This window comes from Podarcis muralis, chromosome 15 (genome assembly GCF_964188315.1).
Source record: "Podarcis muralis chromosome 15, rPodMur119.hap1.1, whole genome shotgun sequence".
Taxonomy (NCBI): Eukaryota; Metazoa; Chordata; class Lepidosauria; order Squamata; family Lacertidae; genus Podarcis; species Podarcis muralis.
Genome location: NC_135669.1, coordinates 15,221,109 through 15,247,396, shown reverse-complemented (window position 1 = coordinate 15,247,396; position 26,288 = coordinate 15,221,109). Strand labels below are relative to the sequence as shown.

The 26,288-nt window shown below is 43.6% G+C and overlaps 1 protein-coding gene across 3 annotated transcripts in view; it reads left to right on the top strand.

Moving 5' to 3' along the window:
- The first annotated feature begins 4,866 nt into the window (after nt 1–4,866).
- KIRREL3 (kirre like nephrin family adhesion molecule 3) overlaps nt 4,867–26,288 on the top strand; it is a 775,275-nt gene continuing 753,853 nt past the window's right edge. The window contains exons 1-2 of one of the 3 annotated variants that reach the window (XM_028708148.2): nt 4,867–5,033; nt 10,354–10,805. In XM_028708148.2, the coding sequence (XP_028563981.1) occupies nt 10,751–10,805 (55 nt within the window). In that variant the 5' untranslated portion in view covers nt 4,867–5,033; nt 10,354–10,750. Of the gene's footprint in view, nt 5,034–10,337; nt 10,806–26,288 lie in introns of those variants that run through there. The other 2 variants (XM_028708150.2, XM_028708149.2) reach the window with 2 other exon arrangements.

Sequence of the window (26,288 nt, the reverse complement as noted above, 5' to 3'; positions counted from 1 at the left end):
AAAGATTTTAGGAGTTCAGAATTGTTCTCATAGACTCTGGCTTTATGCTGCTCCTCTTGAAGGGACTTTTATGGTTTTCATGGATTGCTAGATGTCTGTTTTTATTGGCACTTTATTGATTTTGATCTTTATGATGCTTTATGCTGTTTTTGCACACTGCTTTGAGATTGTGATGGACAATCATCCTAAAAATAGACTGCATAATAATAAACTGAACCCCCATCATCACCACCCCCTACTGTTCTTGAACAGCACTGGATGCCTCCATAACATGCACTGTTGATCTCAGTTGTTAATGCACCAAAGAGGAAGCAGGGACAAACTTGGCAGAGTTTGCTTCCAGATGTTCAAGAATGCAGAGATGGCAACAAGGGAAGATGGGAATGGCAACAGCAGTCCAAGTGGGAAATGAGAAGCAGCCTTGTGTTACTTTGCTCCATGGGAGTGGCAATGGACCCTGGACTAGTTCACACAAATGGCAGATGAGGCAGCAAAACTATTCCTGGCCTGTACCATTCCAGACTGCAAATGACAGTTTCCTTGGCTGAGGTTGCCTCCAGACTGTCAGGAAGGAAATTACCATCACGTTATGTTGAATGTTCCATCAGCACAAGCTTTTCAGCTTCACAAACAGAATGACTCCAGCTCTCCTCCCCACATATGATGTTCTGAGGATTCTCCCAACCCTGCACAAAGCCAATTTCAGGGAGTATTGGGGGGAGGGGGAGGGGGGAAGCTGCATTGTACAGTGAAAGTCTGTGAATGCGGTTTCCACTGACAGGTGAATCTGTCCTCAGTATTTTGCAGGAGAGAGTCAAGTACATATTGGAAATTTAGATTTGCACAATTAAAGTGCATCAAAATGCTTTCTTGCCCTGGTGCAACACACACACACACACACACACACACACACACACACACACACACACTTTTTTGCAATTAGGAAAGTGATGGGGAAATGCACTGATAAGTGTGGGATGAACAAATGATTAGCCATTGCATAGCCACTGTGCGAGCAAATCAGAACAGATGCTCATGGGCATATAACCTTCCTGCAAACAAGTCAGACCAAATGCTCAACAAAGACGAGACATAGTCTAGCCTCTGTGTAAGCTTTGTGCAAGCAAATCAAGATGAATGTTCAATAAACAGGCCACCTGAAGGAGTCAAGAATCATCCTTTTTGGAAAGAAAACTCCCTACACCACCAGAAAAAAAGATGACAGGAAGAAGAGTTCTAGCCTTCCCTTCCCTACATAAGCTATTTTTGTATATGTATCTCCCATGGGAAAGCTGACCACCATGCAACTCCCCACCCGCACTCTAAAGTTGCACAATGCATGAACAATTTTACCACCTCATTTGTTGTTTGTATAAGATAGAGCACATGCCACAGACTGGTCCACAGTGCACATCCAGGCCCCAAGAGAGCGGTAGGCAATGGTGACTGCAATCTAGGGACTGAGATCTGTGTAGTAACAAGAACACGTGCAATTCAAACTGAGTTTCTGGGCAGCCATTAGGGGTGGGATCCAGAAAAAAAGAGGTAGCTTTAACTTTCTTCCTCTCCCACCATTCCCATTTCCTGGATTGAAATCTCCCCCCTGCCTGAAAGCTGCAGCCAACTGTGTACCTGTAATTGTACCCCCAAATCTACTAGCAACATGGGGGATTTAAATTAAGAAAATGGGATGAGGGAGAAGGGAGAAGGGAGAAGGGAGGACCCCCCCCTCCAAGAATAGTGGCTCTCTTACAAGTCAGACACAGACACACACACACACAGCTTCTAACAAAACTAAAGTATGCTTGCATAATCTCCAACACTTTGCCTAGTTTCACTATTAGAAAGCTTGTCACTTCCATGACCGAATGCAGAACCAATCGCTTGCTGTGAAAGAATCCTCACACAGGTTTTTGGACAGCAGGAGCAGTTTGTGCCGGTATACAAAATAGGAATACACTGGATGAAAGCTTACAAAGAGGAAGTCCCAGGAAGTTGGGAAGCCAGAGGTGGGGTGCTTGCCAGGAAAGGCCAAAGAAGACAATGCCCGGGTGAAAAGCAGGAGCCTGGGGGAAGGGTTGGTTACAAAGGAGAGGAGAAGCAGAGGAGAAATGGTAGGCAAGCATGAGAAAACTGCGGAGCCTCTGGAGAAAGAGGGGCAGACAGAAATGCTGGAGAGGCTGGCCGAGAGTTTGATGGCAACATGCAGAACGTACTTGCCTGTGCAAACAGTAGGGAATGGATTGATGGGGATATACACAGGAGGGTGAGAGGGGCTGTGTGTGGGAGATAGAGGAAAAAGGATCTCCCAGGGTGGGAGGCTAGGGGAAGAAACAGAAACACCCAGGTGAGAGCTGGGAAGGCCCACTTTTCTGTAGAGGAATAAAGGATATGCTGCAGCAATAATAATAATAATAATAATAATAATAATAATAATAATAATAATTTATACCCTGCCCATCTGACTGGGTTTCCCCAGCCACTCTGGGCGGCTTCCAACAAAATATTAAGAATGCAATAAAATATTAGACATTAAAAACTTCCCTAAACAATTGAGATAGAGGGTTTCTTAAATCTATTTCTCTTCATTATTGATGCTTTTTCTTTTAGATTAGCTTGGTTTTTGTTGTATTGCATGTTGAAAACTTTCAATAAAAAATATGAACAAATAAAACAGCAGGTAAAAGAGGCATGGAGATAAGTGTTGAGAACTTTCCCCTCTTTTTTTTCCTTTTTTTTCCTTTTTACTAATTATTCCTCTGTGACTGGGAAGCAACTATACTATCGTTGTCCATGTCATCAGATTTATTACCCTCCCTTCGCCAGCAGGTCTCAGGGTGGGTTACAACAATGTCAAAACTCAACATTAAAAACGGTTAGAACAGATCACAATCACAGGGGGGCTCTGAAAACATGTGTCTCAGGCATCGAAGGTCAGGGTAAACAGGTGGGTCTTCAGCATTCAGTGCAAGCTGTACAGTGAAAAAGCCTCCAAAATTAGAGTATTTTTCATACCCAAGGGCCTCTGGTGGGGGTAAAAGAGACAGCCCTCACTCACCCTCCAGTAAACCATTATTCCCATTACAGTGGTACCTCGGGTTAAGAACTTAATTTTTTCTGGAGGTCTGTTCTTCTTAACCTGAAACTGCTCTTAACCTGAGCTACCACTTTAGCTAATGGGGCCTCCTGCTGCCGCCGCGCCGCCGCTGCACAATTTCTGTTCTCATCCTGAAGCAAAGTTCTTAACCCGAGGTACTATTTCTGGGTTAGCAGAGTCTGTAAACTGAAGTGTCTGTAACCTGAAGCATCTGTAACCCGAGGTACCACTGTATTTTTTCTTTTCTTTTTAAAAGGGTAAGTTTCTAGCATTTGTAGAACTTGAAACATGAGATTAAAATGTACAGGGGTTATTCTCATTTTTTGGTGAGAAATTAGCCTGCTTCCCTTCCTTTTCAGTGGTTTTCTTTGCCTGCCCCCTAACCCCACCACCTCAACCCACACAGAAGCTCCTGCCCACACCCTTTACAACTTGCACAGAATGAAATCTGAGGCAGCAGAAGCCTGAGTTAATTGCACTTTGGGCCTCCTTTCCAGTTTGGGTTTTTGGCGGGAAAATTCTGAGGGAACATTCTGAGGCGTTTCACTTGTGACTGCAGTGGGCAGCAGCAGACAAAATGGAGGCAGTTACCTCACAGCAACTCACACCACTGGTCCATCTAGCTCCCTCTTGTCTACACCGACTAGGCAGCGACTTTCCAGGGTTTCAGAAAGGGAACATTCCCAGTCCTAGCTGTAGTTGCTGGGGATTGAACCAGAGGCCTTCTACACACAAAGAGCAGATGCTCTACACTAGGTCATGGAAGAAGAGGGAAGGGCTAGTCTTGAAACTTGACAATTGCTAACTTTTCATTCCTCTCCCTGCTCTGTCTCAGTGGACGCTTGGCACCTTTTAATCAGTTCCATGCCCCTATGTCTTTTAACAGTGGCCAGGCATGTTGAAATGGATGCTTTTCGCAGCACATGCCCCTTTTGGTTCTCTGCCCCAAATAACTGCCATTTCAATGCCACATGCTGAAGCTGCTGGTTAGTTGAACCAAATTTGTGAAACATACTTTTATTCCCTGAACCACACAATTTTTGGCCTCCCCTTAGGATGGAATCATATACTTATCTGCCTGGGAATGAGCCCAGTCAGTGAGATTTTAAGAAATGCCTAGGACTGCACTATATAGGACTACACTATAATCTTTAAGATTATAGAAGGGAATCTTTCACAAAGACAGTCAGTCCATCACACACCCAGCAGGATTCCCCCATTCTCTCATAAGCCCTGTCTGCCAAATTGTCTGCTGCTCAGAGGGAGGAGCAAGGAAATTAAGGTTGCCACCTGCATCTTTGTGACAATGCTCCTATGTCCTGAACTGCTGTACTAAAACCAAAAAAGGAACAGCTTTGGGTGGTTGTTTCCCCCAATGCCACCGGTCTAGGCATTAAACAGAGGAACTTCATTTTTGCTACATTGTAAATACATGGAAATACGTCCCAGTAGTGATGTATGGAAGTGAGAGCTGGACCATAAAGAAGGCTGATCGCCGAAGAATTGATGCTTTTGAATTATGGTGCTGGAGGAGACTCTTGAGAGTCCCATGGACTTCAAGAAGAACAAACCTATCCATTCTTAAGGAAATCAACCCTGAGTGCTCACTGGAAGGACAGATCCTGAAGCTGAGGCTCCAATACTTTGGCCACCTCATGAGAAGAGAAGACTCCCTGGAAAAGACCCTGATGTTGGGAAAGATGGAGGGCACAAGGAGAAGGGGATGACAGAGGACGAGATGGTTGGACAGTGTTCTCGAAGCTACCAGCATGAGTTTGACCAACCTGCGGGAGGCAGTGGAAGACAGAAGTGCCTGGCGTGCTCTGGTCCATGGGGTCATGAAAAGTAGGACACGACTAAACGACTAAACAACAACAACAACAAATACATGGAAATGACAGGAGGACAAGAAGGTTGTCCAGCAATAGGAAAACAAGTAAGTGGAAGGGAAAATTGTTTCACTTTCTGGATGTATCATTGGGACATCTTTGTGTCTGTGGATCCCACAAAGAAAAAGTCAGGAAGTGCATTTTTTCAAAAATCTGTTCCAACTCCCTGGCTGCTGTATACCATAAACGTAAGGCACATTTAAAGCACACGAGTTTGCTGCAAAATCTTGACTACTGTAGTTTGCTAAGGGTACTGGGACTTACATCTCTGTAAGAGGTAAACTACAGTTTCCATGGTTCTTTGGGAAGTCATGTGCTTTAAATGTACTGCGTGTATTCAGCCCCATTACGTGGATGGGGAACCTGTGGCTCTGCAGCTGTTGCTAGACCACCACTCCCATCATCGCTGACCATTGGCCATGCTGCCTGGGGCTGGTGAGAGTTGGAGTCAGACAACCTCTAGAGAGTCATAAAACCCCCTTTTCTGCTCTGCACTATTATACTAGGGGGGAAATACCCATCAGCTTTTTCCTTGTCACAAGTACAATGTAGTGCATTTAAAAAATAATAATCACTGACCCTCCCCTTTCTTAACCTGCAGCAACCATCACCAGCCTTCCATATAATTTGGACTACAACTCCTATCAGTACTGGCCAGCACAGCTGTAGTCTTAAACATCTGGGGGCACCAGGTTGGCAAAGCCTTTTGGAATTAGGGCTGACCCACAAAAACAATTCCCAACCAAGCACTCCCTGATTAAGAACATAAAGTTAATAACTTCTCTCTGTGTTCTTTTATATATATATAAAGCCGTGCTATATTAACCGTATACATTTATGTTGATTATAAAAAGTCATTTTCCAAATTGATTTTTTGTCTGAGGAGATTTAAGTGTCTGCAAGAAAAGAACAGGCTGATTTATAATCTACAAGATGCCGAGGTGTAGGGATTAGCACACACATCAGACAGAAATGTGACCTTTACTGTTTGACAAAACCCTACCCCCTCAAAAAAACCAAATAAAATAAAATAGATAACTGCTTCTTTCCATATGTCAAACCAGGAACCCTTAAATCAAGGGATCCTGTGGCCCTGCAGATGGTGTTGGACTCTAGCACACAACATCCTTGATCCTGACCATTGCTCATGCTAGCTAAAGAGGATAGGAGCTGAATTCAGACAAACTCTGGAGGTTGCCCATCAATGCCTTAACTCAAAGTGGTTACTCTCTGGCTTAAATATTTTGCCCCTGCACAATTTGTGACTAGGGCATTGGCAGTTATCTAATTGTGGAAATCTTAACCGATTTACTGCATGGCTTTTAGTCAATTAACTATTTAGTTAAAATTTGCATGCAAAGAAAACAACTGATCTAAAGCAGGAGTGGCCATCCAGATGCTGGATTCCAACTCCCAACATATCCACCAGTGCTGGATTTACATATAAGCTAAACAAGCTATAGCATGGGCCCCCTCTCTCTTGGGGGCCCCAAAAAAAATTAAAGGAAAAACGCCTGGATGCACATTTCCAAAATATAAGATAAAAAACAAATAAAATGGCTTTAGATACCTATTAGATCCATAAATTACCATATAGCATATATTCAACACAAAAAACAGTGGCAATTTGTTGTTGACAAAGGACAGCTGGACATATAAAGGGCCCCATTACCTCCAGTAGCTTAGGACCTCATCAAACCTAAATTCGGCCCTGCCAGTCACCATGGCCAATAGTCAGGAAGTTGGTGTCCAAGGCACTAGGTTGACTATCACTGATCTAATGCACTCTGTCTGTCTGTCTGTCTGTCTGTCTGTCTGTCTGTGTGTCTGTCTTCTCTCTCTCTCTCTCTCTCTCTCTCTCTCTCTCTCTCTCTCACACACACACACACACACACACACACACACACCATCCTTTGTGCTGATGCGCGTTCATCAAGTATCCTTAGGAGACTCATCCTGTTCTGCATTGGGTAGAAAGCGGAATACATATTTTAAGTTCATGCTCATTAGGTGTTTGGTTGTTTGTTAAAGTTGCTTCTAGTATACAAATTATTCCTTTAAAAAAAAATCAGCCCAGTTAATTTTTTAGCTGATCAATAGATTTCATAATTGGTTAATCTAACTAGTTACTTGATTAAGCATTGCACCACCAGCCATATACTGTGGCCTCTCATATACTTCTGAAATCCATTTCCCTCCAGTCCTTGGCAGGCATAAAATTCAGGAGGTTGCTAGGTAGATTTTATGGACTGGCCTAGATGGCAGATGGCATTCATTCTGACATGTCACAAATTGTGAAGGTCTGCTTTAAGATTACATGAAAATGAGAACTATGAACATCAGAAGTAATCTTATGCCAAGTCCATCCAGCTCAGTATTGGCTACTGGCTAACAGTGGGTTTCTAGGGTTTCAGATGTGAGTCCTCCTGAACCTTACCTGGAGATGCTGGGGATTGAACCTGGGACCACCTGCATGCAAAACATGGGATCTACCACAAGGCCTTTCCCCTTTCCCCAATGGATTTTGTTTTGTTACAGCAACATTGTAGTAAGAAAACCTGCAGTGGCTGGTGAAATATCTATTAACATTATATTAGCCTTCACCAATCTGGTGCCTCCCCCCAACCCCTCGACATTGCGGACTGCAACTGCCATCAGCCCCATGCTGGTTAGAGTTGATGTGAGTTGTAGTCTAAAACATCTGGAGGGCAAAGGCTGCAGTACATGAAACAGGAGCTCAGTTGGGTCTAGACTGAACAACTCTACTCCACAGGATCTCTCCTAATAACAACCACACACATACTGAATTATAAGAAATAGCATCTAGTGAAGATATATATATATTTCCAGCAGCTTTCCTACAACTCAGAAATTGCTTTCCTGTGGAAGCTTATCTGTGTATATTTCAGAAATAATGTTTTTTTTGTGTGTGTTTTTTAAGGACATTATTTCACTTTTCTCTTATGTCTGCCAGTAGAAATAATAAAGAGAAAGGGATAAATGAGGACAAGGATTACATAAACCCTTATGTGAAAAAAATCAAATAATAATTATTTTGTTTTGAAGAACACTCTTCATTTAACAATAAGATTGCAACTCAGGTGTCAAGACTCGCTTAAGAAATCAGAACAAGCAGTACTTATATAACCATCCATATACCCTGCATAATAACAGAGAACTCCCTTAATAAGTAAACAAATTATTATTTTGCTAAACAAAATTAATAAGTTTAGGATTTAAGTTCTGATGGTATAAAAACAATAACCAATAAAATAGGAAAAATACAGGGTGTGTACCTACCATCTACTCTCCCCTCACTCTTCCACCAAGTACTCCTAGGCATGCTGGCTTGCTCCATGGCAGGTCAGAAATTCAACAGGTAAATCTTTTTATGGCATTGAAATGCAGGGATAGGGATTAACATTATCTGGGGGTTTTTTTCATCTAGTAGAGCAGCTGAGATCTAGTTAAAAAGAAAAAAGAAAGACAGGGAGAAGCTGACAACCATACAGCTAGTAGGGCTTTGAAGGCTGGGACAAGGGTAAAATCTGATTCAGTTCACATTTAAATTTGCAGTTTCTGAAACTACACACAAACCAATACAGCCATCATTTGGAATTCTCGCTTCTCTGAATTTTACACCGCAGTTATCCAGCTAAGTAATGTGTGCAAAAATGAACGTACTAGGGTAAAATGTGTGTTAAAATACCATTACAAACATTATTCTGTGTATTTTATAGTTTATTGAAAACAACACCCACAAGGCATTATATTTAGTGGTGGGGGAACTGCTTTTCAAAAATGTGTATATTAGGCAGAATTGCATACAAAAATGTGTTCATTAGGAGAAATTCATGTTAGAATGCTGAATGATTTTTCATGAGGACTTTAAAAAATAATCTTAACTAGTGTGGAATTGTGAAGAATTGAACCCTAAGATTGGAAAAACGAGAGACACAGAAATTGCCCAGGGAGCTTGAGCTCCAGGACCTCTTTCTCTTGTTTTTTTAGTTAAAATGCTGTTACATTTTCAGGAGGAATTTTTATAAAGTATATGCAAACGTCTGCTAGGGGCCTGTGCCTTATTAAGCCCTTTAAATACCTCACAATAACTTTTCAGACAGCTTTTCCCCCCTCCTCGTCGGCAGCACTGCTTTCCAGGAAAGGTAATCTTCAAGAGCTCAGGTGTTAGTCTCAAGAGTAATCAAGCAGGTTATTCACCTGCCACCCTTTCCAAGAACTTGCGGCATTAAGGGACTGTAGCGCTTTGCGCTCTTGATAGCCGTTTCATTTTGAAGTCTTTCCCTTTACAACCGGAGAAAAGAGAACTTCGCTTAAAAGCAAGTAAGGAGGCTTCTTTACAATGCAGGCTTATTTTACTCAGTCGCAACTATCAACCATCCTTTCCCTCTGTTTCCTGCCTGGGATCCAAACTTGTAGCTCAGGAGGATTGCCAGCTTCTTTACCGGCGCGTGCTCTTCTGCTTCTTAGAACCATGTTGCATTCTATATGGAGGGAGCGAAGTTGCACCTGCTAAAACATCCTCTCTCTGTTGCGCAGTTCTGAAAGGCATAGGAGCCCCCGGTATTTGAGACACGTTCCCTGTCCAACCTTATACGTACATGCATGCTTCGAGTTTTCCGTAGAAATTGCTTTCCAGTATGTGTGCTCAGGATCGGAATCTCCGGGTCTCTTTTCTTTTGTACTGCGTGTCTATGCGCTTACTTGCGAGTAAGTTCTAATTGGGCTCTCTGTGGAACTTTCTTCAGCGTAAACCGTGCATTAGATCGGCACGGCAAGGCTGCCATCCGAAGCATATATACCTGGTAAGGAAGTCTCATCGGAATCTATGGGACTTACTTTCCAGAGCAAATAAATACATGCATCGGATCGGGCTGCAAGATTCCCTTTCAAAAGCGGGCAGAGGGGGCGGGGAGGAGGGGGGGAGAGATGTTAATTTCATTCCTGTAGAAGAGGAGCCTTCCTACCAACCCTTTACGGCTGCAATTCTATGCCCACTTACTAGAGAGTAATCCCATTGACCGCAGTGGGTTTACTTCTGAGAAAGCACGCCTGGAATAGTCGCGTAAGGGTCGTTTCCTCAGAAGTAAACTCCAGTGCTTTCCGCGCGAGGTTCTCTCCGGCAGGTGTGCGGCAGGCTTCCCTGAGATTGGAGATTCATTGAATTCAGAAGGGGTTTGCTTCTTCTGAGCAAAACATGCCCAGGGATCGGGCTGTCTCAGGCTGGACTAACAACAACAAAAAATATTACTTGAACTTGTAATAATAGCAGCACATATTTTGTAAAGGGGGACGAGGCGAAAGAGGAAGGGGGAGAGAATAACCCCACCGCCCTCCTTCTCTCAGGTTGCTCGCAAGTCGTTCCTCTTTAAAGACTACTCCAGTCGGCGTGTCAGTCAGTCCAGGCAGCGGCTGTGGGAGGAGCTCCTCGGGAGGAGGCTGGCGAGGCTGAGAGAGCCAGGGAATGGAGCGGAGAAGAGCGCGTACATGAGCGAAGAGGAGGTAGGCGCCGGGAGAGCGAGCGAGGCTGAGCAACTAAACTCCATCTCCGCCTTAGCAGCAGAAGCAGGAGCCGCCGCCGCTATTGCTGCCAACCCAGCGAACGCTTCGCCGGTGGGTAGGAAGAGGGCTTCGGCAAGAGAAGAAGACAGGCGAGAGCATCGGGAGGCAGATAAAGCTAGCCCCCGAAACTGCAAAAGCGCGCAAGTTCGTCTCTCTTATTTCCCCGCCGAACTCTTAAGGAATGAAAGCTTTTCAGACAGATCTCGTCCTCCTCTGCTTCTTCCTCTTCAGTCAAGGTAGGACCCATCTATATATATGTATCTCTCTCTCTATTTCTTTTTAACTTTCCAGGTGGGTTGGGGATGATGATGGTGGTGATGAAGGCATTTGCGGCCAATGTGTCTCTCGCAGCTGGGCAAAAGGAGGAGGAGGAAGGAACTCCGATGACTTTTGTTTTTGGAGCTGGTTTCCTCATCCCCCTGCTATTCCTCTCCAGCCCCCAACCGCCGCTTCTTCTTGGCGTATCGCTGTTTCAGTTGGAAGTGAAGGGTTTAAGCAGCTGGTGTGTGTTTTTTGTAAATCTGCCCCCACCAAAAAGAAAAACGGGGGGATAGACGGGCGGAATGAGTTTGCTATTGTTATGCTTCAGCTACTGTTCGGGAGGGGAGATCCTGGCGTGTATTTATTATTATTATTATTAAAAAAGCTTCCAAATGTTTCTGTTCCTCCATATATAGCCAAACCAGGAGGGGGTGCCTTTTTTTTTTTTTGGCTTCTGGGGAGTAGGACTGAAGAGGAGATGATGATGAGTTTTTAAAATGATGATGATGAGAGGATGATAGGCAGTCCGAGCCTGTGCGCGTTTACTCAGAAGTAAGTGCCGCTTAGACCCTCACAGCAAGCGTGCATAGCGGCGCAGCAGGAAGGTGCGTTACCATTCTCTCTTAGGCATCAGTAATTATAGTCTTCTGATTGTTTCTGTTCAGGTATCTGTGTCCATTGGATACATAAAGGCTGCACAGAGAACAGTCGTGCGTTTTTTCCTGGGGTGTCACGTTGACTTGAATTTGACTTGTCTGCTTCTACAGGAGAGGGAGCAGTAGGTACACCCAGTCCCTACCATGATTTGGGTTTGAAGTCCATTATGTCCTACGTTGAAACACTGTGCAGACAACTGATGGGCAGGTGCTTTTTTCCTTTAGGGTCACCTACATGCATTGCATCTTTCCACAGCAACTGTTCCTGCATTTTTATAGATGTCTGGAGAATAGACCCATAAATTATTCTGGGTTATTATAATGTTGTTCATGGCTGCGGGCAAAAGCACTCACCTGTGGAATAAGGGGAGTGAGGATAACTCAGCTTTCCATGTGCCCTGGAAACACCCACCATCACCTTGTGCCAAAGCTGAGTGCCATCTGTGTTTTGCTCACCCACCATCCCAGCATAGCTCTTGGGGACCAGTGTGTGTGCTTTGTTTTTCAAAACGAACACAACAGGTCCATCTGTTGATTAAATTAAGAAGAAAAGTTAGTGCTTTGGTGCTTAATCGAGAAATTGTTTTTGTACCCCATCACATTCTCTTTTTCTGAAAGCATGAGACTGTGCAGCTATCAGTTTGTTTACAACTGCTCTAGTTTTGCTGCCTATGTTGTATCATAGTGCCTTTTCTCCATGCTGCTTCTCTTGCACTTAAAACAAAGAATTACTAAATTGATAAGCCCGCACCAAAGCTGATGCTTTCTATGTAGTGGAGATTCAGGTCCTTTTGCAATATAGAACTCTTCCCCCCTCCTTTAAAAGAACTAGCAGTTTCCCTTCATACCCTTAGGTACCATTGGGAATGGAAATGTAGGGGAGACTGGAAGTTTGAGTTTCTTTTTTCCACCTTATTTATTCTTTTTTAAAAAAGTTGGTGCTCTGTTAAAATAAAGATGATGGTATTTAAAAGCAGCTGCTTTGTTCAGCATGGTTGGATACGATTCTCCTGTCCAGTGTGCCTCTGATAGCTCCTTAGTGTCTGGCGAGGTGATGGCAAAGTCTCTTTTTGTCAGAGCTGCTACTGCTCCTTCCTGTAGAAGAACCTAATTTCATTGGTGTGCAGCTAGGTTTGATGGCATGAAACTGGGTTACTAGCCCACTGGAGTGTAGCTGGCTTCGATACAATTATTACATCACTGCTTAGATCAGCTTGGTGGCTAATACCAAGCCGGCACTTGAAGCCTACTTTAAAGGAGTTAGTGGGGTGAGATGTGTTCAGAAAGCTTTCTCCTTTCAGCTGCTGCATATAGTCCCTATTGATGTTCATATTGACTTCTGTCCATAAGTAGACGTGTATCCGTAAAGGCACTATGTTTCAACACTTAGGTGGTGATGAAAATATGGATGTAATTTTCTCCTCTTACTTGCCTTGCATTATGAAGTGACTCCCACAATGTCACAACAATGGCACTTCAGTTGTTTGGTGTCCTGCTCAAACTATATGTGGCTTTTTGTGAGTCCTGTGGGATCTTGTTAGAATTTCAGAGGTCTCGATTAACAAATTGCTTGCAAGCAAGTAAGCTTCTAGTCCTTGTAGCTGCATGACAAGCTCCTAAATTCTTGTCCCATTTGAAGATCATCCAGTATCTTGCAGGCAAACACCCACCTGCACCCACAAACCAGTTTGCTTCAAGAGTATTCAATTCAATGTCTGAGAGTCTGGCCTGAAGCCAAGGAACTATTGTGTGCACACAAGAGATGTGGATAGAAGTACAACATGCAAAATATAGTGGAGGTTCTTTATGTAGGTGTTTGAGAGGTCTGCATGATGGCTATCCTGCAGCATCTTACACTTGGTCAAACGAGTGCACCTGTTCATTTCTTTGCATTTGTGGGATGTTACGCTAGGAGAGAGTATGTCTGGGGGGGGGGGGGGAGAAACTTGGCACATAGCCCCGACCCATATTGTGGGAGTCTCTAGTCCTTTATTATTATAATTGCTTCCTAAGCATGTTATACTTTTGTGCGTTCTCAGCTCTGGCGAAACAGGTATCGGTTTGACCTGTCTCAGCTGGCGTTTCACTATGTAAAGTGCAGCTACCTTTTTGGAGAAGAGCCTGCTAATACATTTCTGCTTCCCCGCCGAGCCTTTTTAAAGCCTCTTAGCAGAATAATTTTCAGACATGCTCTTCAAAGCCAGATTTCAATCGTATCTACAACATGTAAATGTCCAGTGGCAAATCCACTGTGCCAACTTCCTGGTCTCACTGCCTTTCCCCCCTGCGCTTATGGTCTTAAGAGAGGTTATGAAATAATTAAGGATATGATCTTTAAAGACTCAGATTTAAAATGTACTGTTGTGAACAGTCGGGCTCTGGCTTCTCTTAAGATGGCACAGGGAAAGAAACCTCTTCTCTGTGACTTTGTGTGGTGTGTTGGGAGGTGGGGTTCTTGTCTCTATAGTTGGCAATGAGAAAACCAGGTCCTGGCTCAGAAATTTGACAGCTGCCAGTGTTGCGTATATTTGGTCTCTGTGTGTTCCTCCCTCCTTTCCTGCTGGTTGTTTTTCCTTGTGCTGCTGCTTTCCCTAAGCTGTCAGGGCTATAGTGCTTCACAAAAACTGGTATAATGTCACAAGGCAATTTACCTCCTGCTAGCAAGAGGCATCAACCGTGTGCCTTGGTGGAAAGAGAAGTGACCCTGTCATAGAAAAAAGCATGAAGTTCTTGTTTGTGTATGTGTGTGTTTGCTGTAGGGTCCCCCCCCCATTGCCCTCTTATTTATCTCATTCTCATTCCTTGGTATGAAAGTATTTTTAGGATGGGAACAACAAAAACAGAGAGGCCCCCTGCCGTCTGTCAGATCTGGAGTGTGGTGACGTCCGGTCACAGCTGAACTACATCCTCCTTGTGCCCTTGAGTAGAACTTTGCTGTCACACACACAGGGAGCCCCTGGCACTGCTGTGGTTGATCCTTTGGGGGGTTTTCTTCTGTGACTCATGACTCTAACTCTGATAAAACAAGCATACTTGCGGGGGGGGGGGGCATGGGTTAGCATTTTTCCAGTTCCACTTGAACACCAGAGAAAACAACAACCATATATTGAGAGTTGGTGGCATGGAGGTCTAAATCACACCAAGTTGCAAAACAAAGGAATTCGTATAGGCATAGGTACATCACGTTCATGTCAGATATTATGGGCTGTGGTTTACCATAAGGACCTCATTATAGGTCCATTTCAGTGGTGTCTCCAGGTTTTGGAAGCCTACCACCCTGGGTGGGTTCACCACCTCCTCCCTGCTGTTGCCTCTGCCTATTCCAGAGGTAGCCATTGTCATGCCCTCCAGATGATGATAGGCTCCTAACTCCCATCATCCTCAGAGAGCATAGCCAATGGTCAGGGATGATGGGAATTACAGTCTAACAATAGCTGCACTATTCCCAGCTTATTCATTTGCCATATCTCTTGGGGCCAATCTCCACAGGGAGAGAGGGCAGGGGAGCAAAGTTTCCTGTTGCTAGCTCCTGCCACCATTCACCTTTGAAGATTTAAGAATCTCCAAAGGACAAAGGAATGGTTTACTAAGCAACTGATCAGGGATCAGGATGGAAGAAAGAGCCACTTCTCACAAGAACTGTGATACATGCCTTTTTTTGTTTCTCTATAAGTTGGAGTGGAGCATGGCCCTTCAATTAAGCTCTGATTATGCAGGACGTAAAGCCTACATTAAGAGCCTGATGTTTCTTAGGACTTCCTTGATAATGCTGAAGTGGAGCTGGGACCATCAGCGTTACAGAGTTCTTATTCCTTAGCCTGCTGTCTTTGTGTTTGATACTTGGTGAGGAGGGTGCTGCAGGTCTTATAAAGTATTTTCTTCTAGTCCTTAATGGAAGACGTGCTTCCAGAAGGAATCAAATCCCCAGCGCAAAAGAGGGGATTCATTTTCGCAGTATCTGCATACTTACATCAAGTCACAGTAAGTGTAACTAAATCAAAGAGACAATGTTTTGACCCTTTTCCAGGTTTTCATATGGGAAAACTCCAGTCTCCTGTGTAGGGGAAAGTTCTAAGAATTGCAGGATAGGGGTTACATGTATGTACTGAGCATAAAAGAGTTCAAAAAGAGAAGTGATGCTAATGCTTCTCACCCCCCAACCCCCATAACTCCATGGCGGTCAATTTTTGCTGCGTGTACTGTGTTACTACAATGGAATTTCCTACAGCAAATACATGAAAGAGTGAATTGCCGCCCTGATTGAGATACATTGCCATACTAAGTACTTGGTGTGCACGGGTCAGGTACACTTGCAGCAAGCTGTGGTTACCATGCAAAATTCCAGATTGCTCCTAAGAAGCTAATGCTCTTGCAGGGCAGGCAGATGACAGAGTTAGGAAAAGGTATTTTGCATAAGACAGTGTATTGCTTTGCCCTGTTTAGCTTTAAAGTACTCTGTTAACAGGGTATACAATATGCAGAAGTCGACTTTTCTTTCCCTTTTCGTGAGATGCACTTCAGAAAAGAAGAACTTCTGAAGTGCAATCCTTCTTGACATACTTACATTGAGCTACTGCTGCTTCATTCTTAAGCCCATTCCTAAACCCATGGAAGTAAATGTCATTTATTTTGGTGGAACTTACTTCCCCTTTAATTTCTTCTTGGAAGAATTCATTAATTAAAGGAAGAATCTTCATGGAATCATATCTGCTGCTTTTGTGCATCTGATTCTTTGCAAACTGGGCTATGCCTTTAATTCAGACTCTTCTAGGTTTTCTGCCTTGTCTGGTACTGGAGACAACTTGATAACACACAGTGCAAATAAAGGGGAGAGACTTGTCCACTGGTGCAATGAGGTGAAACAAAGTTAACTTTTGAGTTTTTTAAACAAACCAATAACTGATCAAATTTGAGGACACTTGTAGCAATACACCAGCTTATTCCTGGTACATTTGCTGATAGCCTTAAATGTAAACTTCGCAATATTCCTTTGAGCATGGTTGGCATCAGCATTTGACATCCTTGGGCACCTGCCAGTGCTTTGGTTCCCTGCCTTTGGGGCCCCATGCTTGATACCTCACTTTGCATCAGGGGACCTATTTTTCTGACCTAGTCACCACTTTAATGTTCACAATGTCCCTGGTATTGTGAGGAAATAAGCTGCCCTGTAAGCCTACTACTGTCCTTATTCTTTACATTTATATACTTCTTTTCATTGAAAAATCAACAACCCATAACAACTACAGGCCATAAAATACAACTACAGAATTCAACAGCAACTCACTAAAACTTTTCAACAGGGGTGGGGAACGTACTCCCTCAGAAGAGGGTTGCATTCCTTTCTGGCCAACCTTCCAAGATCCAAACATCAGACATAGGTGGAGCCTGAGGCAAAATTGGGTGGAGCAATGAATGGGGAGGGGAAGCTTTTGTACACTAGGCTAGTTTCTACACATACTCAGGCACCCTGTCTATCCTCCATCCATGAAGCAAAGAGACATTGTTGGATTTCAAGGACACATCCCAGACAGGCAAAAACTCTCAAGAAGGGTGTGAAGCAGAGGTAGTAGGGGTTGTGGTTGAGGGTAGTGGCCCAGGGAGAATCCTGAGGACCAGACAGAGAGGTTTGGAGGGCTGCTTTTGGCCCAGGGGCCTGTGGCTCCCAACCCTTGCCCTATAGAACAGTACTGCAGGAAATATGAAGCTAGGGATCACTTACAAGGAGAGGGGTGGCACCAGCTATTTTCTCACCTCCACCCCAAGGCTGAAATCCATCTTGCTCTTGAAGTCTCTTAAGAAATCTTAAACAGAATGTTGGAAGATCTCCACAAAACTGTTAATTTCCTCCTTTGAACCCATAGGTGGCCTTTTCCTTGTGTTTGTACGTTTGGCAACAGTGCAACCTTCCCCCTGCTGCCTCTTATTGTGAGGTGCATTCTTCAACATGATTCCCCTCCTTACCATTACCCTCGTCTGCAACTTAATGCTAACATTTTCAGTTCTCTAAAGAACCAAAGAGGAAGCAAATGTTGATCCAGTATGGTTGTGCCCCTGGAGAGCAGAGACCTCCCAGGTCCTCCTTATATATCTGAAAATGTTAACACCCCTTCTGCTTGGTCAATGACTCCTTGAGAGGCTGTTGTAATGTATCAGAACATGTCACACAGGTCTTTACATTCCCACCTAGATGCATGGTGTCCGCGCACATTCAGCAGCTGGGGCTATGGAGGTGGACCAATTGACTACAATTGTACTAACCAGCTCTTTGGATTGATGTTGGCAGCCAATTCCAGCAATTAACTCTGTATGTACTGAGGCTTGTCTCCTGAGAGTTCTAAGGGTTTATCACATTTCTCATGGAAGCAACCACAGGTTTGCCATGCACGTACACTTACCAAGGAGTTGCCTGCACCTCTTTGTGCTGAACAACATGTTTGCCACATTTGCCCTTTACTTTGCTGTGCCTTAGAAGTTTTAAACATTAGATGCAGCCGTTAGTTTTCCAAAAGCAACTATTATGCCAGTTCCCTGTCTAAAATTTCTGACATGTGTTAAATGTCTGCTGTGAGATCACACTTGCTAGGTTCTCATGTGAGAAAGTATTTTCCCCATTAAGTACAATCTTCCAGTTAAATACTTTTAGCAGTGCTTTTTTCCAGGGGTACTGCAGGGGTACCTGCACCTTTCTTCTTCTTCTTCAGATGTTAAAAGTGTGTCACTTACTGTAACAACTTCATGGTGAGTACCGGCACCTTTATTTCCTTAAAAAAAGCACCGCTTTTAAGACATTATTGTTCCTGAGTTGCTGAATAGTTTGGATTAATGTTAATGAATGGAATCTATGTTAATGATTTCAGAAACAAGTATTAATATGGTTTCCTCTTACTTAATTGCTTTAGTAGAGTTCATCACTCTCCAACAAATACACTATATATGTGTGTGGTTTGGGTTTTTGCATAGGACAAAGTCTCTACCCATTTCTAACACCAAAATACACCCCCCCTCTCTTGTTTTCTTCTAGAAGTGAAACTCATGACTACACACTGTAGTGTGTACAGACTTTAATCATGTAGTTCGGCCTTTCTCCAACTGGTGCCCTACAGAAGTTTTGAAGGATAGTTCTTACCATCCCTGGCAGCCAGTTATGTCAGCCAAGGTTGATAAGAATGGAAGTCCAACAACACCTAGAGGGCACCCAAATAGAGAAGATTGTTGTACAATGTACTAGAATCAACATATGCTGAAGTTCCACGTTTTCTATATATTACCCTATTCACATGATTATCGAAGTGTGTAGCAGTGAAAGGCAAAATATTTTGCAAGTTGGTTCTAAGTTTTGACTAGTAAGTTCTGTGCTATGCACAGGATTCATCTTCTAAAAAGCCAACATGAATACTCAGCAAGCAGTTGTTGCATGTGCTGCTTCGAAAGCAGCACATGATGGTAGAGGAACACAATCTGCTCATTGTGGGCTGGTAGCCAACATGCACAGGCTTTCCCAGTGTCCCCAATCCCACCCCCTGTGGCTATTCTATGCTTGGTGGGGCACATTAATATGCACTGAATAAGAGAATGGAGGAAGAAATTAATAGTGGAAGGGTGTGTTGCAAATCTCTTTGGTAAAATTAAACATGAGTACATTCAGTGTACATTCAGTGTACATGATCTTGATACTGCTGTTATTGGAGGCATGGTTAAAACGATCATGCAGTCTACTCAGATTTGCATTGTTGTATTCCCCGAAAACATTTTTAGGCCCAGCCACACTGACGTAATTATAGTACCTCCATCCTAGTGAAAATTGACTGTAATCTATAAGAAGTGAGAGTTACATTCTCTGTATCTTGATAAAATATTTGATTCTTTAAATGGAATCAATTATAGTTTAACTGGTTATAATTTTGTAGTCTAGATACATTTTTGCCACCTTTGTTTAGCACACCCCCTCCTCCCATGTTAGCTTTTTGAGGTACTGATTAACTTTGATTCCAAGCAAGGAAATTGGACTTTCTCTCTCCATTCTTGAAGAAAAGGCAAAAGAGTATATCTAAGTACCAAAACTAGCATTTCCCTCTTGTGTTATTATCGGCCCTAACTGAATCACCTTGCTTAAACTTCACTGTGATGTGAACAATGATTAACTCACAGCCATGTGTGATTGAACGCTTGTGCTGAAGGAAAACTAGTGACCGTTTGCTTACTTGGCATTGGGTAAACAATGGGGTTGATCTACAAACTTTTACCCTGCTGCCTTACAGAAAGCCATAAAAATTGCTGGGGTCCTATCTCCTTGAACAGAAGATCCAATCCAGCTCCACGCACACTCAGCAGTTGGGGCTGTGATATATGGACCAGTTGGATGCAATCAGTTATTTGTCTTGATGTGGTGGCCAAACCCAGTCATCTGCATCTCATTCCAAATTGCCAGTCAGTAGTATTGCAAGTATTTGCCAGGCTGTGCATATATAGCTTTGGCTGCCACTTCTTGCTGGGAACCTTATTTGTGCACACAATTTTGTCCAAGTTCAAGAAATGCATGCTAATCCTTCTTCCATGTACAGATGCTTCTCCAAGCCCATTCCCTCCCCACATACTCCAAGGAAATAGAAAGCATGTTACATTACATAAAATCTATTGAGCTCTGCCACCCTGCCCTATTATGGAAAGCTGGCTACTTCTCACTGATTGTCTTTTGCTGTTGCTCTCTAAAAAGAAATAAAAATGAAGAGCCTTGATTATTTTTTCTACCACAGACTCTTTCCAAATATATTCTATGGCACAAATGAGAACATAGACTATATACTGCCAGGAGTCAGTAAATGTCAATAATGGCTAAGTGTTTCCTTTATATCACAGCGATTTAGCATAAGCTTCTTGGAAACAAATGTCTTCCATAACTGTGCAATATTTAAGTACATAGTCAACAGTGCTATGAAGATTAAATAAATGTCAGTGCTACTTGGGTGCTCAGTAACAAGCTAGATTGACTGAACTTGCATAATGACCAGTTTGGCTGAAGCAGATCTCCTTTCGGAGGGGAGCGGGGGGAATGGGAAAGAGAACAAGGGAAAGCAGTTCATTTCATGCAACCTTCTCCAGGTTAATTTGTATGGATTATCACCATCATGTTTGGATCTATATAATAGGAGATAACTCTAGAACAGCCTTTCCCAACCTGGTGCCTTCTATTATTATTATTATTATTATTTATTTATTTATTTTCTTACAACTCCCACCATCCCTATCCATGGAGGATGCTGGCTAGGACTGATGGGAGTTGTAGTCCAACAGCATCTGCAGCACACAGGGTTGGGGATGTCTGCTCTAGAACAGCAATTGTGAAGTGGTAGTATTTAAGCTGTCAGATGTTCATTTAGAAGAGTGGGTTGCTGCTCTTAGCAGATGATGGTACTTGAGCAAGATAAGTGTGCTTTCATTTGTAGTTTAAGCACTTGGACTGACAGGACAATAGTAGGTTATGTGGGTGGGACCGCCTCAGACTCCTGAAAATTTGGGAAGGAAGTTAGTAAATCATGCTGTGGGGTGGGAAAAAATATTTTAATTGGTGTTGTAGTGTTTGATGATTCATTTTTTGGATAGCATGAAAAGTGTGGGGTAAGAAGTTGAATGCTGCTGCCATTAAACAGTGGATGGCTTAGCATATGTTAAGCTGTTTTGAAACACACACAACATAAAGGAATTGTACTCCTGGGTGGGCCAATGTCGAATGTTCTGTAGGAGCATAGAAAATACTTGTATCCCAGGTGAAAGGGATGATAGAGAAGATTGCTAAGTCATTCATGATTGTTTTTGGACAGAAGCCAACAGGCCTTAATGTTCTTGCATGAGTGCACAGGTGGTGTGTTTCAGAAGATGCCTATTTGCATCAAAACCTCATCAAGCTGAGCTGGAGGTGTATTTGATATCCTCTTCTATAGCAATTTCAGCATCTGGCCTATGTCTATATTTACAGCTCAGTCTGGGTGGGAGGGAAGAGGACTCAGCGCATGTCTACGGGAAGCCACTGGGCCATGAAGACAAGTGTCCTAATTCTGCAGTAGTTGATAAAACAATCTTTCTGGCACAGTTAATTCAGACACGTTGTTGGGAGGGGTGTTGGTTGCTGGGGAATTTCCTTTCACAAATGCCCTGGGAAGCAGCTGTTCAGATGTGAATAATAGATTTGAGATGTGTGAAAGTGTCCATGTTTCTGCCTTGCCAAAAAGTGGCATTGCGTGTTCCAGACATTTATCTGCAAAAGTAGTTTTTCAATTTTCTGCAATTGTAGGATTTTCCAAATGGCTAGCTAACATCCTAGCAGAAGTGGGTATAATTCCCCATCCAAGTGCTGTCAGTCCGGCTATTGCATTTGGGTGCTCAGCTACAACTTTTCACCCTGTGCGGTTAATTGTGCAACAAAACATGGTTTCTTGCCCCTATCCTTTCTTCAGAAAGTACACTGTAAAGTGTTATCTTTACTAGAAGCATTTACTTGTAGTGGCAAATGATCTCTACATCAGGAATCAAAAATTCTGAGACTTCTGGGTATAGGGTGGTATATAAATTCAAACGACAACCACCACCACCACAACAACACCTATTCAAAAGGCTTCTACCAAAAAAACAGCTACCCACTCCCCAGCATATAAACATCCCCTCACCCCATTTCTTTTCAATTCTGGGTCATGATGTGACAATGGTAGAGAGCAGGTGGACTGGAAGAGGAGTCTGTATTACAATAACTTCAGATGAGTCATATAAATAGGGGAGTGTCCCCTTTGCAGGGGAGGGCCAAAAGGGAATGAGTTCAATATCCATTTTGACCTGGAAGGCGGGAGGAGAATCTTTCTCAAATGAAGCGATCAATCATCCCAAGGAACCATTTCTGAGCACATCTGTGGGCTTCTACCATACATCCTGTCTCCCTCTAATTGTGGCAATTGCTGAAGTCCTCTGTACAGTTTTTCACTAAGCCCTTGACAGACAGAGATCCTTGTGCTTTAAAGGATAAATGCTGATAGCTCTATGTCATTATTGAAGCTTTAGTAACTAGTGCTCTTTGAGTGAACATCATAAAAGCCTTGTGGCTTTGCCAAAACAGATGAGAACTTCTCATTGGGCTTTTTTGTTTCTAGCTTGCGAGCACCTTTAAAAGAAGTCCTGCATAACTTGAATCCAGCCAGTAATATAGTGTGACAACTCCTAAGAAAGGTAGCTAAAGCCAAAAGTTAATTGCACCTTTGTTGGGCTCTCCTACATGGCTGGGAGACTGTGTTGTGTTTAGCCATGTGTGGTAGACTTGGTTTTTATAAAAGGCTTCCTTATGTGAGGCACACAGAAAGCGTTGGTCAGAATGAGTGTTTGAGCTTCTTGTTGCTCAGCGGATAGAGAATTATCTGTAGTCCTTCTGTTTTTTGTTTTGTTTTTTCATAATGTGACTTGGAAACTGTGTCCCCAAGTCAGGTGCTGGATTGTCAGATGTTCTCTGCTTTTGATTCATCTGTTTCGTGGTGCACAAGGCATATGCAATGTGACTCTTGCAGAAACCAAATGAATCTGCGGGAAACTGCTGGAGGCCTCTGCTTAGTGGGCACTAAATGTCTGCTTTCTTCCAACAGTATTGGCAGATGATCTAATGGCTTCCAGCTTCACAGCAACTTCTTGGTTCAGAGATGGGGCACTGTGAAGGGCCTCTGGGTAAAAGGCATGTTGCATGAATTCCCTATGCAGAGATTTCACATTCCACATTATGAAGTCTGTGCAATTTCCACTGTAGATTGCAGGTGTCTTGAGTTGCACTGGCTGCACATTGGATCTAGTTTTCAATTGCAGGGCAAATGTGTTGCAGATGAAGTGTTGGATTTGAACTGGGGAGACTTGGGTTCAAATCCTGCATCACCCCTGAAGTTCAGTGATTAGCTCAAGGTCACTCAGTATGTCTCAGCCTAACCTAACTCACATGTCTGTTGCTAATGATAAGGACCTCATGTATTGCTGTCCAAAGTTCCATGGAAGAAGGGCAGGATGATTTACAATGGGTGGAGAACGTGCAGCCCTCTGAATGTTGTTGAACTACAACTCCCATCAGCCCCAGACAGCATGACTAATGGCCAGAGATTATGGGAATTGTACTACAACATTATCCACAGAGCCATAGATTAGCCAGCCCTGAGACAAAAAAGATGTGGGAAAATGGCCCCTGGTTTGGCAGCATTAATGTTAGGCCATTAAGCCAAGATGCTATTTAGCAGACAAAGCCCCTAGCTTCCAGTCTCCTGCATAAGAGCCTGTAAGAATTTCATAGCTGCCCATCACTTTGCATCTCCATCAGCTGCCCTGTGGTATCATTGGTTGCTATGTCTCGGCTGGAGCTTGTCATTCATGAGCTGAGAAAAATAATGCGAGGGTTGGGGGTGGGGGAGAAAGACACACACACATAGAGGGAGGGAAGGAGGGAGAGAATGAAACCTATCAAAATGATCTTACGTTTCATTCTTGTAGATACAGAACTGCTTCTGTTCCAGCTGATTGCAGTCTTGACATCTGCTCAGCTGGGCCAGAATAGCTGCTGCCAGCGCTGTAGAGATTAGAAGTGGAAAGACCATTTTGGGCTTCCTAATAAATCGTTCCTGACTCCCAGTTGCATTAAGCCTGTTTCCTTCCAGCATGTCCTTTACTGCTGTGCTCTGTCTGCTGCAGCCCTTAGTGACTCAAAGAATGTTTCCTGATTGGGGTCTGATTGGTCACTGCCCACCATTAAGGGATTTGCAGGCGACTCAAATAGCCATTCCCCAAAACTGAACTCGAAATGATCGGCGGCTTTTCCCCCCAGCTGTGTACTTGCTGGCGCTAGAAAGGAGCCCAGATACAAATGTGGGGTGCCTTAATAATGCAGGCATATTGAAAGGAGGGAGATTGCTCTCTCCCCACCATCCCCTAAATAAAACACATGCCTTTGGAATATTAATTCAGCTTGCAAAGTGGTAGCACTGCTCTTTTAATGTTGGCCTTGTGGTGGCAGCAGCAGCGCTTCTATGGGATTGAACAAGTTGCTCTGTGTGGAGAAGGCGGGCAATCAGATGAGGCTTGTTTTCTGGCTCCTGCAAAAAGGAGGCAGTGATTTGAGCTCTTGGCAGGAAGGAGCATTGCCTCAGACCTGTGGCCAAAGTTCTGGAAAGCGATCATGAGAGAGATTAATGTGGAGTGCCCCAGTATGTTTTAGTGGGTGGGTTCACTGTTTATTGGGAACCACTGAATGTTGGAGGTTGGAATTCCTTCTTGTTGCTTGACTCAGGCTGACAGCCTTATCTCAACACTGCAGTAATTGTTGGTGTTGAGTAAAAAGGTAAAGGTAAAGGGACCCCTGACCATTAGGTCCAGTCGTGACCGACTCTGGGGTTGTGGTGGCACTCATCTCACTTTATTGGCCAAGGGAGCCGGCGTACAGCTTCCAGGTTATGTGACCAGCATGACTAAGCCGCTTCTGGCGAACCAGAGCAGCACATGGAAACGCTGCTTACCTTCCCGCCAGAGCAGTACCTATTTATCTACTTGCACTTTGAAGTGCTTTCGAACTGCTAGGTTGGCAGGAGCTGGGACTGAGCAACGGGAGCTCACCCCATCGTGGGAATTTGAACCGCCGACCTTCTGATCGGCAAGTCCTAGGCTCTGTGGTTTAACCCACAGCGCCACCCATGTCCCGGTGTTGAGTAGGGACAGGGATAAATTGGATTCAGCTCACATTTGCAGGTGAACCTACCTAATTCACACTTCATGACACAATGTGTGAACTAAAACATAGCAATCCATGAAAATTAGCACTTAGCTGTGTGTTTCTACCAGGGTAATGTGAGCATAAGAATGTATGCATCAGTGAAAAATAACATCCAGAAATACATTATATTAGGGGAAATTGCTTTGGAAAAATGTGTATAATTAGACCACATTGCATACAAAAATGTGCATAATAGGATAAATTACCTTTAAAATGCTAGTGAATTTTCATGAGGACTTTAAGAAAAGAAACTGCAATGTGATGCAAAAATGTGAAGAACTGAACTTAAGACAGGAAAAGTGAGAGATAAAAAGCGACAGATTCACCATCCGAAGTGCTGAGGCAAAAAGGAGAATAAGACTGATCCAGCTTGCAGTTTACATCCAAACTGTTTCTTTTTGGCAATTCCATTTGCAGCTACTGCTTTGACCCTCCTATCTTTCATTAGGGCTGTGCCTGATTTATTTAATTTATTTATTACATGCATAACCCACCTTTCCTCCAAGAAGGTGGTTCTCCCCCTCTGTTTTATTCACATAACAATCCTGTGAGGTAGGTTAGGCTGAGACAGCGACTGGCTGAAGGTCACCAGTGAGATTCATGGCTGAGAAGGAATTTTTAACCTTGGTCTCCCAAGTCCTAGTCCAATACTCTGAGCTTTGAAGAAACCTGATCCATTGGTTCAGCAAGCAGGCCAAATCTCTCTTCAGATTTTCCACACATCTGCCAAGATCAAACAAGGGGAGGACTTTGGTCTTTCAGATTTCAGTGGCACACTGCACAAGGCCAAAATGTGACATCCCCCCCACGTCTCTTCTTCCATTCTGCGTGTGCACCACGTCATAGTTGTAACATCCTGTGCAGGGGTGGAGGAAGGGGGTGCGGTGGGTACAGGCCACCCTGGGTGTCACCAACTGGGTGTGTGTAACAAAATGCTGGGCAGCACTCACTGCAGGGCTGCAGCGCACCCAAGCCACGCATCTCTCCTGGGATTGACGCAGTGGTTTGGACGCCTGCAGGCTCTGCGC